The sequence below is a fragment of the Saccopteryx bilineata genome, chromosome 4 (genome assembly GCF_036850765.1).
Source record: "Saccopteryx bilineata isolate mSacBil1 chromosome 4, mSacBil1_pri_phased_curated, whole genome shotgun sequence".
In the NCBI taxonomy this organism is placed as follows: Eukaryota; Metazoa; Chordata; class Mammalia; order Chiroptera; family Emballonuridae; genus Saccopteryx; species Saccopteryx bilineata.
Window position 1 is genome coordinate 175,473,036 of NC_089493.1, and position 15,008 is coordinate 175,488,043.

At 53.7% G+C, this 15,008-nt stretch overlaps 1 protein-coding gene across 6 annotated transcripts in view; it reads left to right on the forward strand.

Moving 5' to 3' along the window:
• The window catches only part of NDST1 (N-deacetylase and N-sulfotransferase 1), an 83,667-nt gene extending 71,053 nt beyond the window's left edge, over positions 1-12,614 (forward strand). For all 6 annotated transcript variants that reach the window (XM_066273020.1, XM_066273016.1, XM_066273019.1 and 3 more), the window contains 6 exons: positions 261-384; positions 2,194-2,368; positions 4,295-4,465; positions 5,047-5,156; positions 6,832-6,934; positions 7,811-12,614. In XM_066273020.1, the coding sequence (XP_066129117.1) occupies positions 261-384; positions 2,194-2,368; positions 4,295-4,465; positions 5,047-5,156; positions 6,832-6,934; positions 7,811-7,930 (803 nt within the window). In that variant the 3' untranslated portion in view covers positions 7,931-12,614. The remainder of the gene's footprint in view (positions 1-260; positions 385-2,193; positions 2,369-4,294; positions 4,466-5,046; positions 5,157-6,831; positions 6,935-7,810) is intronic.
• Positions 12,615-15,008: the final 2,394 nt, after the last annotated feature.

Genomic DNA, 15,008 nt, shown 5'->3' on the forward strand with positions numbered 1-15,008 from the left:
AAGAGTACTGTGGTGGATTAGTGATGTCTGCAATGGGTGTAGGAGTTGAGGTACTCACATGCATGCCATGTATTTGCCATCCTGGGTTTAATATAATTCCTTCATTGTATAGATGTGGAAACTAAGGCCCAGAGAAGGGAAGGGACTTTTCCAGGATCTCACAGTGAATAATGGAGAGCTAGAACCAGAATCCAGGATTCCAGACTTCTTCTGTGTGTTGGGGGCCGGGCCCTGGTCTCAGCCTCCCTCCATCCCTGCAGGCACCACGGCCCTCTACCTGTTCCTGGGCATGCACCCAGACCTCAGCAGCAACTACCCCAGCTCAGAGACCTTTGAGGAAATCCAGTTTTTTAACGGCCACAACTATCACAAAGGCATCGACTGGTGAGTGGGTCTTTCTGTCCACAGGGGGACAGGAAGGCCATCGAAGAACTTGCCCAGGAGGAGGTCTGCTGTGGTCACAGCAGGAAACAGCTGGTGTTTGCTCACACGCAGCTAAAGTTCCAGTAAACGGACAAAGAGCGGTGACCCTGGAGTCTTGGCGTTGGAGCATGTCAGATTGGACACTCAGTGAGGAAGCTATTCGCCCCTCTGCACCGTTGCTCGGGGTCAACGGTGGCTGGGAGTCTGATTCCAGCCGCTCCCTTGCTTGCACAGAAACATCCTGAGTCCCAGAGGAGGACGGGGACTTGTCCAAGGTCCCGAGAGCTGAGGACAGAGCAGGGACTAAAATCCAAGTGTTTCAACCCGAAAAATGGCCCTTCTCACTGTGTTTCTCGACCGCAGAACCACAGTGTTCTTGGGGGTCCTTCAGAGTCAGCTTGCTAGACTTCAGGGTGTCGGCTGGGGAGGGGGCTGACACTGCAGCTTCCCACCAGGAGTCACCAGAGGTTAAGTCAGGGCTGGGGAGGGGGCTGCGTGGGGATGGTTATATGTTCCAGCTTGTCAACTTGCATCTTTCTCTGTTATTTGTCTTTTCTTACATTATACATGTGTTGTTCTTGTTTATTATTTTTATGTCAGTGGTTTACCTGGCCATTCTTCTGGGTTTTTTGTTTGTATTTCTGTGTGTATTTCTCTTTCTTGTCCCTCATCTCTCTGTTTACTTTCCTACACCTACGTACCTGTCTCTCTGTCCATATCTCTAATATGTTTACAACCTCTTATCTAAAACCCGTTGTGGCCACATGTCTTATTGGAAGTCGGCATTTTTCCAGTCGCAGAGAGCTAATGTGCTGTGACACCATATATTTAGCAACACCGTCAGCAGGGTCTGGGGCAGCACCCCATTAGCAAATACATCAATATGTCTGCGGCAAAGCATGTGAATGGCTGTGCTAAGTAAGATGAATAAGTCAGGTTTTGCTGCCAAATGGCTTTGCTGCAAACGTAGGGGGGAAGAAGCTTCTGTTTCCAGCACTTTCTCGGTTCAGGTATTACAGTGGATTGTGGACAGAAAGATGCATTTTATGAATAAAGTGCAGAAAGAGAGGAGAGAGTGAAATTCCTCAACCTCATTCCCAAGATTTTTATTTTGTAGATATGTGTAGGGTGGGCGCAGGGACCTCCCAAGTCCGCAGGTGGCTCTAATGAAGGGGTCCCTGGGACCACCCTGGAGAACCCTGTCCCAGGATAGAGTGGGAACCCTACACCTTAACTAGGGTGGGCATCGTGGGCTTTGGTTCCACAAACCCCTGAAAATGTACCTCTATTTTGCATCCATAGGTGCCCCTGGTGGTGGGAGGGGGGTCTGGAGTGTCCATTTAGTTTTCTGAGGGGGCCTCAGAACCACTGTAGATGGTCTGAAAGTACTGGTGTGGACGGTCATTCTGGATAGGATACAGGAAGTTCATGGGGAAAGCTGTCAGGCCGCTCCGAGTCCCAGCTCGCCCCCCAGAGGCAGTGAGAGGTAGGGCCTGTCAGTTTTACTCGGAGGGTACGTACTGTATTTAGGATGCAGACAGAGCCCCTTCCCATGCTCGCACCCATATCCAACCCGTCAGTCTTCAGATCCCCCCAGTGGCCATTCCTCTAGAATCCCTGCCAGAAGCGAGTTCTCGCTTGGCTGGGAGCCACGTGCCCTGCTTGCTTGTAGAAGTTCAGCCCCTAGAGCCCTTAACCCTCTGTGCTGTATCCCTCAGGCCCCTCCCTCATGAATCTTGACTGTGAGCCCCATCTTTCGGCTTCCTGCAGGTACATGGAGTTCTTCCCCATCCCCTCCAACACCACCTCTGACTTCTACTTTGAGAAAAGCGCCAACTACTTTGATTCGGAAGTGGCGCCCCGGCGGGCGGCTGCCCTGTTGCCCAAAGCCAAGGTCCTGACCATCCTCATCAACCCAGCAGACCGGGCCTATTCCTGGTACCAGGTGAGCTGGGCTGGGGCAGGGCCTTGGGTGGGGACATGGGGCTCTGTCGGCCACTCAGCTGCTTATTCATTCAACAAATATATACTAATCACCTACGATGTGTCCTAGCTAGGCTCCTGGGGTGTGGCGGTAGGTTCGAATAGAATCCCATCTCCACAGTGCTTCTAGCCTGGTGGAGGAGACAGGCAGAAATCCTTGGTGAGTCCCAGCCAACAGTTACTGCCTGAGACCTCCTAGCTTTGTCTGGGGTCCGGCCTCTGATTCTGACACCAGTAAGAGGTGGCAGCTGGTTCTACTTTGATTTGGTGAATAGTGACCTGGGCTGATACTAAATGTGGCCGTCTGGACACTGGGTGGGGGCAGAGGCGGGATTCAGAGAAGGATGAGATACAGCACCTGCCATTCTTAGTGGAGGATACAAACTCCTGATCAGGTCAGGAAGTTGCCTGCACTGCATCCATGCTGAGAAAATATGACTCCTCATCCTTACTTGACTATGTAAGAACTAGAAATTTCTTGAATTTCCATAGCCTGACTTAATTTCTTCTGAGCACCATTCTGGGCTAACAGAAGAGCTTGGACTCAGGCCTACTCAGGGATGTCCTCCCCTGCCCGCCACCTGCTAGGGGTTGGAGATACCTGATCTGCCAGCCAGTCCAGAAAGGCTTCCTCAGGCCACTTTGGGCAGCTCCCTATCACCCTCTGAGCCTGCTAGCCTGGGTGCTGTAGGTGGCTTTCTCCTCTCTGCGGCCTCCCTGTGTCCACAGTCCTGGCAGGGGGCTGGCTACAGACCCCCTCTGCTCTCTGGTCCCACAGACTTCTCCCCTTCCTCTGAGCTGGGTGTGCGGTCCTCAGTGGGAGTGTGGGGACATGTGAGGGGTACCCTGCTCGGCAGGTCCCTGATCTCCGGCCTGGGAACTCTGCAGATTCTGATAGCCCGTGGCATGATTTCACGTGGTTCAAACCTGGCTTCTTCCCCTTTTCAGTTCTTTCCCGTCCCTCGTTCCTGGTCTGTTCATAAAAAAATATCATAGACGCGTGTGTAAAGCAATAGAAATGTATTCTCATAGTTTTGGAGGCTAGAAGTCCAAGATCAAGGTGCCACCAGTACAGTTCTTGGTGAGAGTGCTCTCCCTGGCTTTTAGACAACCGCCACTGTGTCCTCACATGGTAGAGAGAGAAGAGAGTGTACTCTCTGGCGTCTCTTCTTAATAGGATGCTAATCCCATCATAAGGGCCCCACCCTCATGACCTCATATAAACCTCATCATCTCCCAAAGGTCCCATCTTAAATATTATCTTATTGGGGGGTTGGGCTTCAACGCATAAATTTGGGGAAGGGGCTAACATTCAGTCCATAACACTTTCTGATTTCTATAAAGAAGAAATTCTAACACTGCCAGGCTGCGTCTTCAACAAAGAGTGCAAGCTTTGGGATCAGGGCCTATAGCAGACGTTTGTGTCTGGCTGGTGTTTGAGAATACTGCATTGTTCTTATCGTATTGGTGAACCTTCTATATGTGACTACTGTTCCAGTTTTCCATTTATGGAGGAGATAGCGGGTTTTATTTTGAAATCACTGTATGTGAATAAGAAAAATGAGTCGACGTAAAGAAAAGTATGTTGACATTGGCACACACAGGTGGTCTGTGGATATTGCAGAAATTATGGAGATGGTGTGCAAATTACCAACATTTGGAAACCCTGGTTTAGTCGAACTCACATCTTGCAAAGATGAGGAAACTGGGGCTCAGAAGGGCCGGTGACGTGCCAGAGGTCAGTTGATGTGAAGCAGAGGCAGGGCTTGAACCCAGGGCTCCTGGTTTTAGCCCAGGGTCTTCTGGCTACTTCGTGGCTGCTCTCCCACCAAAGCGTTTTCCTTTGTACCTTCCGAGTAACACACTGACGCTCTCCCCTTGCCTGCAGCACCAGCGAGCCCATGATGACCCAGTGGCCCTGAAGTACACCTTCCACGAGGTGATCACGGCTGGGCCCGACGCGTCCTCGAAGCTGCGCGCCCTCCAGAACCGCTGCCTGGTCCCCGGCTGGTACGCCACCCACATTGAGCGCTGGCTCAGCGCCTTTCATGCCAACCAGGTAGCTGCCTGTCCCTCCCCCTTGGGAGGGCGATCACAGCGCTGGCTTGCTCTGGTTAGCAGATAGCCTCGCCTTCCCTTTCCCCAGTCACGGGGCCAGAGGAGCCATCTCGGGCGAGTTAGACCTTTGGGGTCTTCAGAGGTTTCAGTCTTGTTTATCCCAAGGTGAATGTGTATCCCCTAAGGGGACACAGGTGGAGGGAGAGCCTGGTTGGAGAGGTAGGCAGGGCCAGATCACACGACATGTTTTAGGAAAACTTGGAGGACTTAGGCAGGAGAGTGACCTATGGGCCAGAAGCTTGGGGAGAGGCCAGAGAGGGACATTACAGAGATAGGAGGGGTAGGCAAGGTTTGGTGATAGCTTATACTCTAGGACATCAGTCAGGGGACGCTGGCAGGGAACAGGGACTGAGACCGCAGAGGACTGAGGTTTGGGGGCACCTGCCATTCAAAGGAGAAAACGTGCTCCAGAGCACAGGGACCCTGGTTGTCACCACGGCTACTGACCCAGAAAACAGGGGCCCTTTGCCACTGGAGTGGAAGCAGGTTCAGATCACCCTTTTCCCTTTCCTGTTTTTCTAGATTCTGGTCTTGGATGGCAAACTGCTGCGAACAGAACCTGCCAAAGTGATGGACACAGTGCAGAAGTTCCTCGGGGTGACCAGCACCATCGACTACCACAAAACCTTGGCGTGAGTGTTGCCTTGGCCTTTAAACAGGGATTTCCTGAGCAGGCACCTGGGTCCAAACACAAAAGGCTTGAATGATTATGGGAGAGACACAGGTCAGTTAGCATCAAGTGTGAGAAAGGATGAATGTCCTTGATGGTAGTTTTTGAGAAAAGCTAATGTTAATATAACTTGAGTCATATTTTTAAAGGTAGTGATTCAAGAAAAAGGAGGTGATAAATCTGTTCTACTCTGGTTGGTCCCACTCCTGAGGTGTTCTTTTCAGTCTGGGTTGAACATTTTCAGAGTGTTTTATCTAAGTCAGAACAATAGTGAGCAGCCCCATTTCCCTCAAGGGCTTCTTAGTATTAGATTATGACTTAAATATAATTTCAGGAAAAGGAAACTACAAATATTGTTAATGGCTAATAATCCCCGTCATTCAGAACCCAGTGCGAGTTCTGAAGAACTTGCTGACAGCGCCCTTCCCAGCTGAGTCAGTGGCAGCTCGTGCTGCAGGGCTCGTGGCTGCGTCACAGACGAGTGGCACACTCAGCTGGGTGATGGGGTCTCGAGAAGGAGGAAGAAAGCCGCCCCTCCTAGCTACCTTCTTAGGGAAGTCTCACAAGACAGAACGTTCCCTTCTGTCTCGGAAGTGGAACGTGGGTAAGTGCAGTCCTTCGCTTTGAGGCAGAAAGGAGAGGCGGCTAAGGGTGTGAGCTGGGACATCGGAGATGCTGGGACCCCAGATCCATGGCTTCCTTAGCTGTGTGACCTTGAAAACATGTCTTAGCTCCTTCAAGCCTCACTTTTCTCACCTGCAAGCTGGGGATAAGGTAATAAATTATATGTCCCTGAGGTTCACTGTGTTGAATGAAAGCATGCACGTGGCGTTCTAAGCTCAGTGCCTGGCATAGAGTGAGGCTGAATAAATATAGCTGCTATCATCACCATCATCACCACTATCATCACCATCATCATCATCATCGCCATCACCATCGCCATCACCATCACCATTATCTATGCTGACCCTGGCGCCCATTCACAACTCCCTATTTCCATCACCTGCCAAATGTGACTTGTGTCCCTGCTGTCCTCGTGCCCACGAATCTTCTAATGGTTCCTTATCTGGGTCTGAATTCTGATGCCAGTTTGCCTCCCCTCCTCGGGACAGCTTTAGATATCACCTCCCAAAAAAATGCCCTTGAAGCCCAGCATGACTTCAGATCCTGAAGGCAGCCTTGAGCTGTCATTTCTGAAATTTCCTCCGAAAAATGAAATGTGCCAGATGGCGGCTCGCACGCTGTGAGCCTCCCCTTCTCTCGGCCGCCAGCTCCAGTCCCACCGGTGATCCATAACATGAACACACCCCGCCTTCACTCAGGAAATCTCTCCTGAGCGTTCTCCAACCCGGGGGTGAGCAGCACTTTTATGAAGCATTGCGTCATCTGCCATTGTATTTCAGCATATCCATCACTGGAAGAAGAGGCAGGCGGGCTTAGTGGAGTCAGGAACAAAACATGGGCTGAAGGATGCAAGTATCAGCCCCCCACAATCTGTGGGTTCCAGAGTGCGCACAGGGGAGTGGAGTCTGTAGTCTCCTGGGCTCTGCCCTTCCTGGGTTCTGTGAACGTCGCCTTACAGCGGGAAGGATGTGGGCCAGGCCAGCTCCCACCCACAGGCTTTCCTACCTCCACAGGTTCGATCCAAAGAAAGGATTTTGGTGTCAACTGCTCGAAGGAGGAAAAACCAAGTGTCTGGGCAAAAGCAAGGGCCGGAAATACCCAGAGATGGACTTGGATGTAAGTGGACACACTTTCTGCAGCAGCTGGGTAATGGATGGGGTCGCTGTAACTGGAAGGAGCCTTCTCCCCTGCTCTCTACACCCAGCACATTACATTAATGGCCTTAGCACTTTTTGGATGGCCGTTTATTCTTTTTTTTTTTCTTTTCCTGAAGTTGGAAACAGGGAGGCAGCCAGACAGACTCCTGCATGCGCCCGACCGGGATCCACCCAGCATGCCCACCAGAGGGCGATGCTCTGCCCATCTGGGGCTTTGCTCTGCTGCAACCAGAGCCATTCTAGCGCCTGAGGCAGAGGCCATAGAGCCATCTCCAGCGCCTGGGCCAACGTTGCTCCAATGGAGCCTTGGCTGCGGGAGGGGGAGAGAGAGACAGAGAGGAAGGAGAGGGGGAGGGGCAGAGAAGCAGATGGGCGCCTCTCCTGTGTGCCCTGGCCAGGAATCGAACCTGGGACTCCTGCACGCCAGGCTGACACTCTACCACTGAGCAAACCGGCCAGGGCCTTGTTTATTCTTTTTTTTTTTTTTTTTTTTTTTAAATTGATTTGAGAGAGAGAGGAAGGGGGAGAGAGAAAGAAACATCGATTTGTTGTTCTACTTATTTATGCATTCATTGGTTGATTCCTGTCTGTGCCCTGGCCATACAAGGGAATCATACCTGTAATCTTGGCATATTGGGACACCACTCTAACCATTGGGACTTTTCTCTCTATCACAAGCATCTTGACCTTGTGTGCTATATTTTGGTACTCCTACTATGTAGGGGCTTCCTTTTGGAGGGTACAATTTTGAAAAAGATTGTGAATAGGAAGGCGCAGGACTGTAACGGGAAGGGAAGCTCAGATCCACTGACGTGCTGGCCCCTTCCCGTTACAGTCCCGCGCCTTCCTGAAGGACTATTTCCGGGACCACAATGTCGAGCTTTCCAAGCTGCTGTACAAGATGGGCCAGACCCTGCCCACCTGGCTGCGGGAGGATCTGCAGAACACCAGGTAGCTGTGGCAGCACAGCCGGACTGCACGTCCGTGACGGCAGGGACGCCCCGCCGCACGCTGAGCCAGACGGACCTGCAGAGAGGGGAGCTGGCCCGGGCTGGCCGCGCCCTCGTGAGCAATACTCTGCCAAGGACCAGGCGGAGCCGGGAGAAGAGCCCAGGCAGGTCCGCAAGCGCCTCCGAGCACCCAGTGCTGGGTCTGTGGCCTCCAGGACCTCCTTAGCCACCAGAGGTCCGTTCCGTTCACAGCCTTTCATGGGGAGGCCACTTCCTTGTAGAAGGGGGTCCGTGAGACTCTCTTTTCTGTCCCTCACTGTGTTCCACCAACCATCACCTCTCCATCCCGTCTGCCCCAGTGGGGTCCCCCCTCAGTATTAGCTGCCATATTTTCTCTGTCCTCCAAACAATAAGGGAGAAGAGCCCAGCTGGGCCTTTTGCCAAACCAGAGAGAGAGACTGGACGTTTCCGTGTCGAGCCAGGCCCTCCAGAGGGGTCAGCTGGGCTCCCAGAGTCGGTCACCAGGCTGGATGCGAGGGTGGTACCCCGAGAGAACTCTGAACTTCCACACACATTCTGGTTCATGCCTCCACATCTCACCTTCCCTTTTGGGGGGAACGTCTCTGATTCCTACAGTATCCACCCAGTCCTCAAGGCCTCCTTCAGGGCCCTGGGGCACTGCCATGCCATTTGGACCCAGAGACCCAGGCCTCGATCCCACCCCCCTTTTCCACCCTGGGATATGACATGTGTGGTGTTTCCTGTGGTAAAAGACTAAGGTGGTTCAGGAGCCTGCCAGTATACATGTTCCAGTGTACACACGTCCCCAGCCTTGGCCCCGGGCCGACACCGGGCAGAGCTGGTGAGACCGCCATCCACGGCTTTGCCCCAGCGCCCTGTGGCCGAGGGTTCCTCGAGCCCCCCTAACCTCCCCAATACTAAGAAGCTAAAGTATTTTAATATTTTTTTTTCTTGGTGCCAGAGTTTATACTTTGGGTGCTGGGGTCGCACTGTGTTATATATATATACATATATATATATAATTTGTATATATATATTATATTTTTTTTGGTTGGGTTTGTTTTTAATTCAATCATACAAAATGGTGGCAAGCCCCAGTCCCAAATGGTGTCATGTCTCCGTGCACGAATGAGACGGAAGGTAGGAGGCAGGCGTGTCTTCCTGTGTCCAGGGCCTCGGGGAGACAGCTCGGAGGTGACTCAGGAGAGAGCTCCCTGTTCCCGCTCCCAAGTGCCGTGGCTGTCCTGGGCTGCCCCCGCCGAACAGGGGTGGCCAGCTGCACGGGCCAGGCCTCCTCTCTCCAGGAAATCGGGCTCCATGGAGCGCAGTGCCCCGGGGGAATTCTTGCCGAAGGACCCCGCCGGGCTGGGGTGGGTGAGCTGGGCTGAAGGCTGGCCGGCCCCCTCCCCTCACGTGGTGCTAGGTGGGGCGCTGCCCTGGGAGCTGTCTCCAGGCCCCCTGCGGACAGTGGGTCTCTGGGCTATTTTCTGGCTGGGATCTGCTCCTACCCTCCTTTTGAACAATGTGAAGTGACTGAACTGGGGTGCTCTCCCCAGCCCCTCCCACTGCCAGTTCAGCTTCGAACTGACACCCAGGAAGTCCTTCTGGAGAGCCTTGTCTTGTTCAGAAGACTCTAGCGTCTTGGGGTTGGAGAGTCCTCTGGGTATGGAAACACGGGAGGTGGCCTCCTTGGCCGATGTCGCAGAGTGGGTGGGGAGCAGGGCCGAGGGTTGAGTTTGCAGCTCCCGATTCTGAGTCCCGTGCTCTTCTTCCAATGCCACACTGCCTCTGAGCCCACCCTGGGGACCCACCTCTGTGCCAGGTTCCTGTCCTTCCCTCAGTCATACCCTTGGTCACTCCAGGACATGGGGACAAACCACTCCTTCCCAGCCAGGGTGCCTTCTCAGACCTGCATTTGCTCTGTCTTGCCCCTGTCTTCCTCTCCCCACCTCGGAAGGCCCTTCCCAGCCTGTGAGGCCTGGGTCTGTCTGAGCTCTGAACCAGTCCCCTTCTCCCGACTTCTCCACTGGGATCCGTGGCGAGGCCAGCTGCACCTGGCTTCGTGGTCGAGCCGGAGAAGCGTGCCCATTGTGCTTCTCGTCAGGGCCTTTGAGCCGGGAGCCCTGAGCGTTGTCAGCCCCACACGGGGTGAGGAGCGGGTGTCTCAGGACAGGTTGGTGTGCCGGCTGTGTGCTCATGACAACTTGCCCGCACCGTGAACCAGCCTCCCAAAGTAGGCAGTAAATTCTATAGTGCAAGTTTTGGGCCTCACTTCCCATCTGCCAGCGAGGAGCTTGGGTTTGTGACCTGTGAGGACCTTACCTTCTGAAGTCTACCCTCTGGCCATGGGCGCCTGCTCCCATCTCTGAATGCCTGCGGGGCCAGCAGCTCCATTTCTCCTTGCCTCTGGCCTTGGGGAGGAGCAGGCAGGTTTGCGGTCCTATGGCAGCAGAGAAGGTATCAGGGAGTTCTGTCCTGGCCCTTCTGGGACGCTGGAAAGTGGACCTGCCACATATAAATCTGGTCACTGCTGTTACTTCCCTACCCACTAATGAATCTTTCTCAAGGACCCACTGCCAGGACCTACAGAGGGGAGAGAGACAAGTCCCCCAGGGGCTCTGAGCTCTGAGCACACAAGTCCCTGTCATGTAAAGCGAGAGCCAGAGGTCAGTGGCTATAGCAGCATCAGTTTGTTCAATGTTTGCTGATTCACTGTAAGTGTGTGGCCAGAAGACAGAGTTTAAATCATGTAGCTGACTTCGCCACTCGCCACTCATTCTGCTGACCCTCCACGAGCCCTTGCCCCACACGGTGGGCACGGGTGGGGGGCCAGCTAATGCTGCCTCAGTCACTCGGGTTCTAGAGCCACCCACAGGGCAGGCATCTTGTGATGGATGGATGAGTCTGAAATGTAAAGATGGGCCTCTTCTGAGCCCCTAACTAGAAGGAGCCAGTACCTCTAGGTCTCGGGTGAGGGGCAGCGGTCTGTCCCCAGCAGCAGAAAACTGCTGGGCTGACCCACGCAGAGTGGTGGTCCCGGTGTGAAGCTGGCCTCACAGGTTTGTCAACCCACCATCTAAATTTAAAATGAGCATTTTGGTACATTTATTTTCTCCACATAGAATTTTTTCTGAACTCTCTTAAAAGTAAAAATTGTGAGACCTCACCCCAAAATGCTGCAGCCTGCATCGTTACAGGTGAAGATACCCTTCTGTGTAGTGGTCCAGTATCACCCCTGAGACAATAATATCCTCATACCTGCTCTCCAATCCGCGTCCCTGGTTTCCCCAAATAACTTATACCTGGTTTGGGGATTTGGATCCAATCGAGGGGCACACAGTGCATTTTGTAACTTTTTAAATCTCGTCGAACGTTGAGAAGTCCTCCCGCTCACATTGATTTTTTTAAATGACACTGTTTCTGAGGCCAGCAGGCCCGCTGTCTTGGAGAAGTGTGGCCTTCTTCATTTGTCTGGTTGTTTCCTCCCGGTGTCAGAACAAGCTCTCCTAGCCCCTGTATTGTCAAGAATAATTTAGGCTGTGTGGATTTCTGCCTTTGTGCTGACTTGACAACTTCCCTCCAGCCTCAGGTGCCCCTCTCCTGTCACCTGCACCAAGTGCCAAACCAGCAGGGGAGCTGGCTGGAGCTTCAGGAGCTCAGGGCAGAGAGGCCTGGGAGGAAAGCCTGGGGGTCTTCTAGGAGGAGGAGGCTGCATGCATGGAGGCTGAACCAAGCAGCGTTGGGCCTTTTGGAAATGAGACGCCTCTGGCTCAGAAGAGCCTGGGCTACCCCCTTCGATCCTGGTGATGGACCACAGGGCACCAAACAGCCTCCCCCCTTCCTTTGTTATGGTCTCTGGGCCTTCACCTCCTGGAGGCCTGCAGTCTGTGTGCACTGGAGTAGAGCCAGGCCCCTGGGATGTACCAGGGAAGGGTCTAGCTCAGGAATCGAACCACCTCCCCCAAGCTGTGGTGTGAAGAGAAGAGCACTGGGCTGGAGGCAGGAGACGGGAAATTTCATCCCAACTGGGTACATTTAGTAGCTGCGTGACAGTTGTCCTCCCTGGGCCTCAGTTTACCCATTTATAGAACGATTAGGTGGAGCTACAGCAGGGGTTTTCAAATGCCAGAAAAGGATTCAGGTCTGCTCCAGCTGAAGTGAGGATGGAGGGCCCAGGCACGCCCCCGTCCCCGCCTCAGCTCCCAGCCTCGCCAACTCGGACTGCGGAGATGGTTTCAGTCCCGTGGGCAGAGACTTTGTATGGGGTCAATGTCAAGGGCTTGGGGAGACTGGCTGTGTTTTATCCGATAAGTTCATCCCTCCCTCCCTCCTTCCTCTCTGCGGCCCTTGGGAGAACGAGGGAGGTGAGGGTTTTCTATGACTGCTAGCTTTTATTATCAGCAAGAGGGCTCCTTTTGTAACTCGTGCATGAAATTCATGTCATTTCCTGGGGAGAGGAGAGGGCTGACTGGAGAGGGTGGGGGGCACTCTGGGGCACAGGTTTCCTTCTCTTGTGGGGGTGGGGAGAGGCATGGAGAGGGGGCGCTACCCAGCTCACCTGATCAGGGCTCTCGAACCAGCCGTTTTGGGTTGTGTTAAAAGCGGGAACCTTCCTCCATTAATGTACAATCTCGAACTAACTGCTAATAAAGTGGGGTTCCATTTGTACGTACTGGTCACGTCTGTGTGTCGGGCCTTTTCGCAAGCAGGGCGGAGATCCAGATGTTTGCATACCTGGCCGCTCCGCCCGCCTCCTTCCCATACACATCCGCACTGTGACCTGGCCAGATCAAAGGTCGTTTCCATGGGGTTGTGAGCTGACGCTTTTCCGGATGGTGGTGCCTGTCCCAGGGCAGCCAGCGGGTGGGGTGTCTCAGGTGGCGAAGACCCTGTGGGCCCTCCCGATTGTTGAGCCAAGTGCTGGGGGTGAGCACTGCCCTAGGATTGAGGTTCAGGGTCTAGAACCAGTTCTGTCTCAAATATGTCTTGTCCCTGAGGACATGTCACTTTTACCTTTTTTTTTTTTTTTTTCTGAAGCTGGAAACGGGGAGAAACAGACAGACTCCCACATGCGCCCGACCGGGATCCACCCGGCATGCCCACCAGGGGCGACGCTCTGCCCACCAGGGGACGATGCTCTGCCCCTCTGGGGCATCGCTCTGTTGCCACCAGAGCCACTCTAGCGCCTGGGGCAGAGGCCGAGGAGCCATCCCCAGCGCCCGGGCCATCTTTGCTCCAGTGGAGCCTTGGCTGCGGGAGGGGAAGAGAGAGACAGAGAGGAAGGAGAGGGGGAGGGGTGGAGAAGCAGATGGGTGCTTCTCCTGTGTGCCCTGGCCGGGAATCGAACCCGGGACTTCTGCACGCCAGGCCGACACTCTACCACTGAGCCAACCGGCCAGGGCCACTTTTACCTTTTGACTCTCCATTTCCCTCATCTTTTCAGAGTGTGGAGGGACTTGGACCTCGTGGCTGTCCCTGGAGAACTTGTTTAAAATACCAGATTCCTGGGCCACACTCTCAGAGTTCTCTCTGGTAGGTGGGGGATGGGGCCCCATCACCTGCATTTTAACAACCTCTCCAGCATGCAGAGGCACCCCGCTTTGGGAAGCTGGCTCAGATCGATGGTTCCCTACAGGCTCTAATTAATTGAGAGTCCCTCTGTCCAAGGAACAAACACCTTTTTTTTTTTTTTTTTTTTAAAGGTTTTATTTATTCATTTTAGAGAAGGGGGAGGGGGAGAGGAGCAGGAAGCATCAACTCCCATATGTGCCTTGACTGGGCAAGCCCAGGGTTTTGAACCGGCGACCTCAGCGTCTCAGGTCGATGCTTTATCCACTGCGCCACCACAGGTCAGGCGGAACAAACACCTTGGACAACGTAAATGGCTTTCCCTCTCAGTGTGATTGAGGTTTGCCGGGGAAAGGCCCTGGCCAGCTGTCTGCAGTGCCAGTATCTAGACCTGCTCCCTCAGAGCCCCTGAAAGCTGTAAAAATGCACATTTCTGGGCTCCAAAAACCCATTCTTTCAGAACCTTTGGGAATGGGATCCAGCAACATGCATCTTAACATAGCCCCTGATGCCCACGAAGGTCTGGGAACACTGAACCAGGCCACTGAACATGAGCCAAGGGTCACAGAACTGCGGACCGCTGCTGAGGGGCATGCTGACACCCAGCTGGGAACACACCAAAATGCCGCCCCCAACAGCACAAGAGCCACACCTGCAGGGACTGCTCTGGTGTATGTCATCGGGGAGCTTGGTACAGGTCACGTGGCCTCACAAGCAAGAGCACAGCCAGAGGCTGCACTGATGGGAGCAGACCCAGAAGGTGGCACATGGCAGGGACTCCTGTGCCAGGTAAGGGGCTGGGCCACATCGGAACATGTTTACTTTTTTGTGGCAGAGACAGAGACAGAGGGACAGAGAGTTACGGAGAGACAGGAAGGGAGATGAGAAGCATCCATTCTTCATTGCGGCACCTTAGTTGTTCATTGATTGCTTTCTCTTATGTGCCTTGACCGAGGGGCTACAGCAGACTGAGTGACCCCTTGCTCAAGCTGGCGACCTTGGGCTCAAGCTGGTGAGCCTTGCTCAAACCAGATGAGCCTGTGCTCAAGCCAATGACCTTGGAGTCTCAAACCTGGGTCCTCTGCGTCCCAGTCCAATGCTCTATCTACTGCGCCACCTCCTGGTCAGGCAGAACATTTTAACTTTTAAAACAGCAAAGATTCTCCTTTAAAAGAGAAACTTAATGGGAAACCAGGTAAAGATAGGGTGCTCTGGTTGGAGTGGGGCTGAGTCTGGTGGACTCTCACCAGCTCCACTCCCTCCTCCCTGTCCCCCATCCTATCTGGAACCCTAAGATTCCGAGAAACACACTGGAAAGGCAGCCAAGCTGCTATCTGAGGTCCCAAGAGTCCTGCAAGTATAACAGGTTGAGTGAACAAAAACGTATTAGACCTCCCTCATCCCCTACAGTGAGGGGTCCGCTCTGGGCATCTGGTACCCTAGGAGCAGTCCCGGCTTTGCAGGTGGGCATGTCCCACAGCAGGCTTGGGTCGC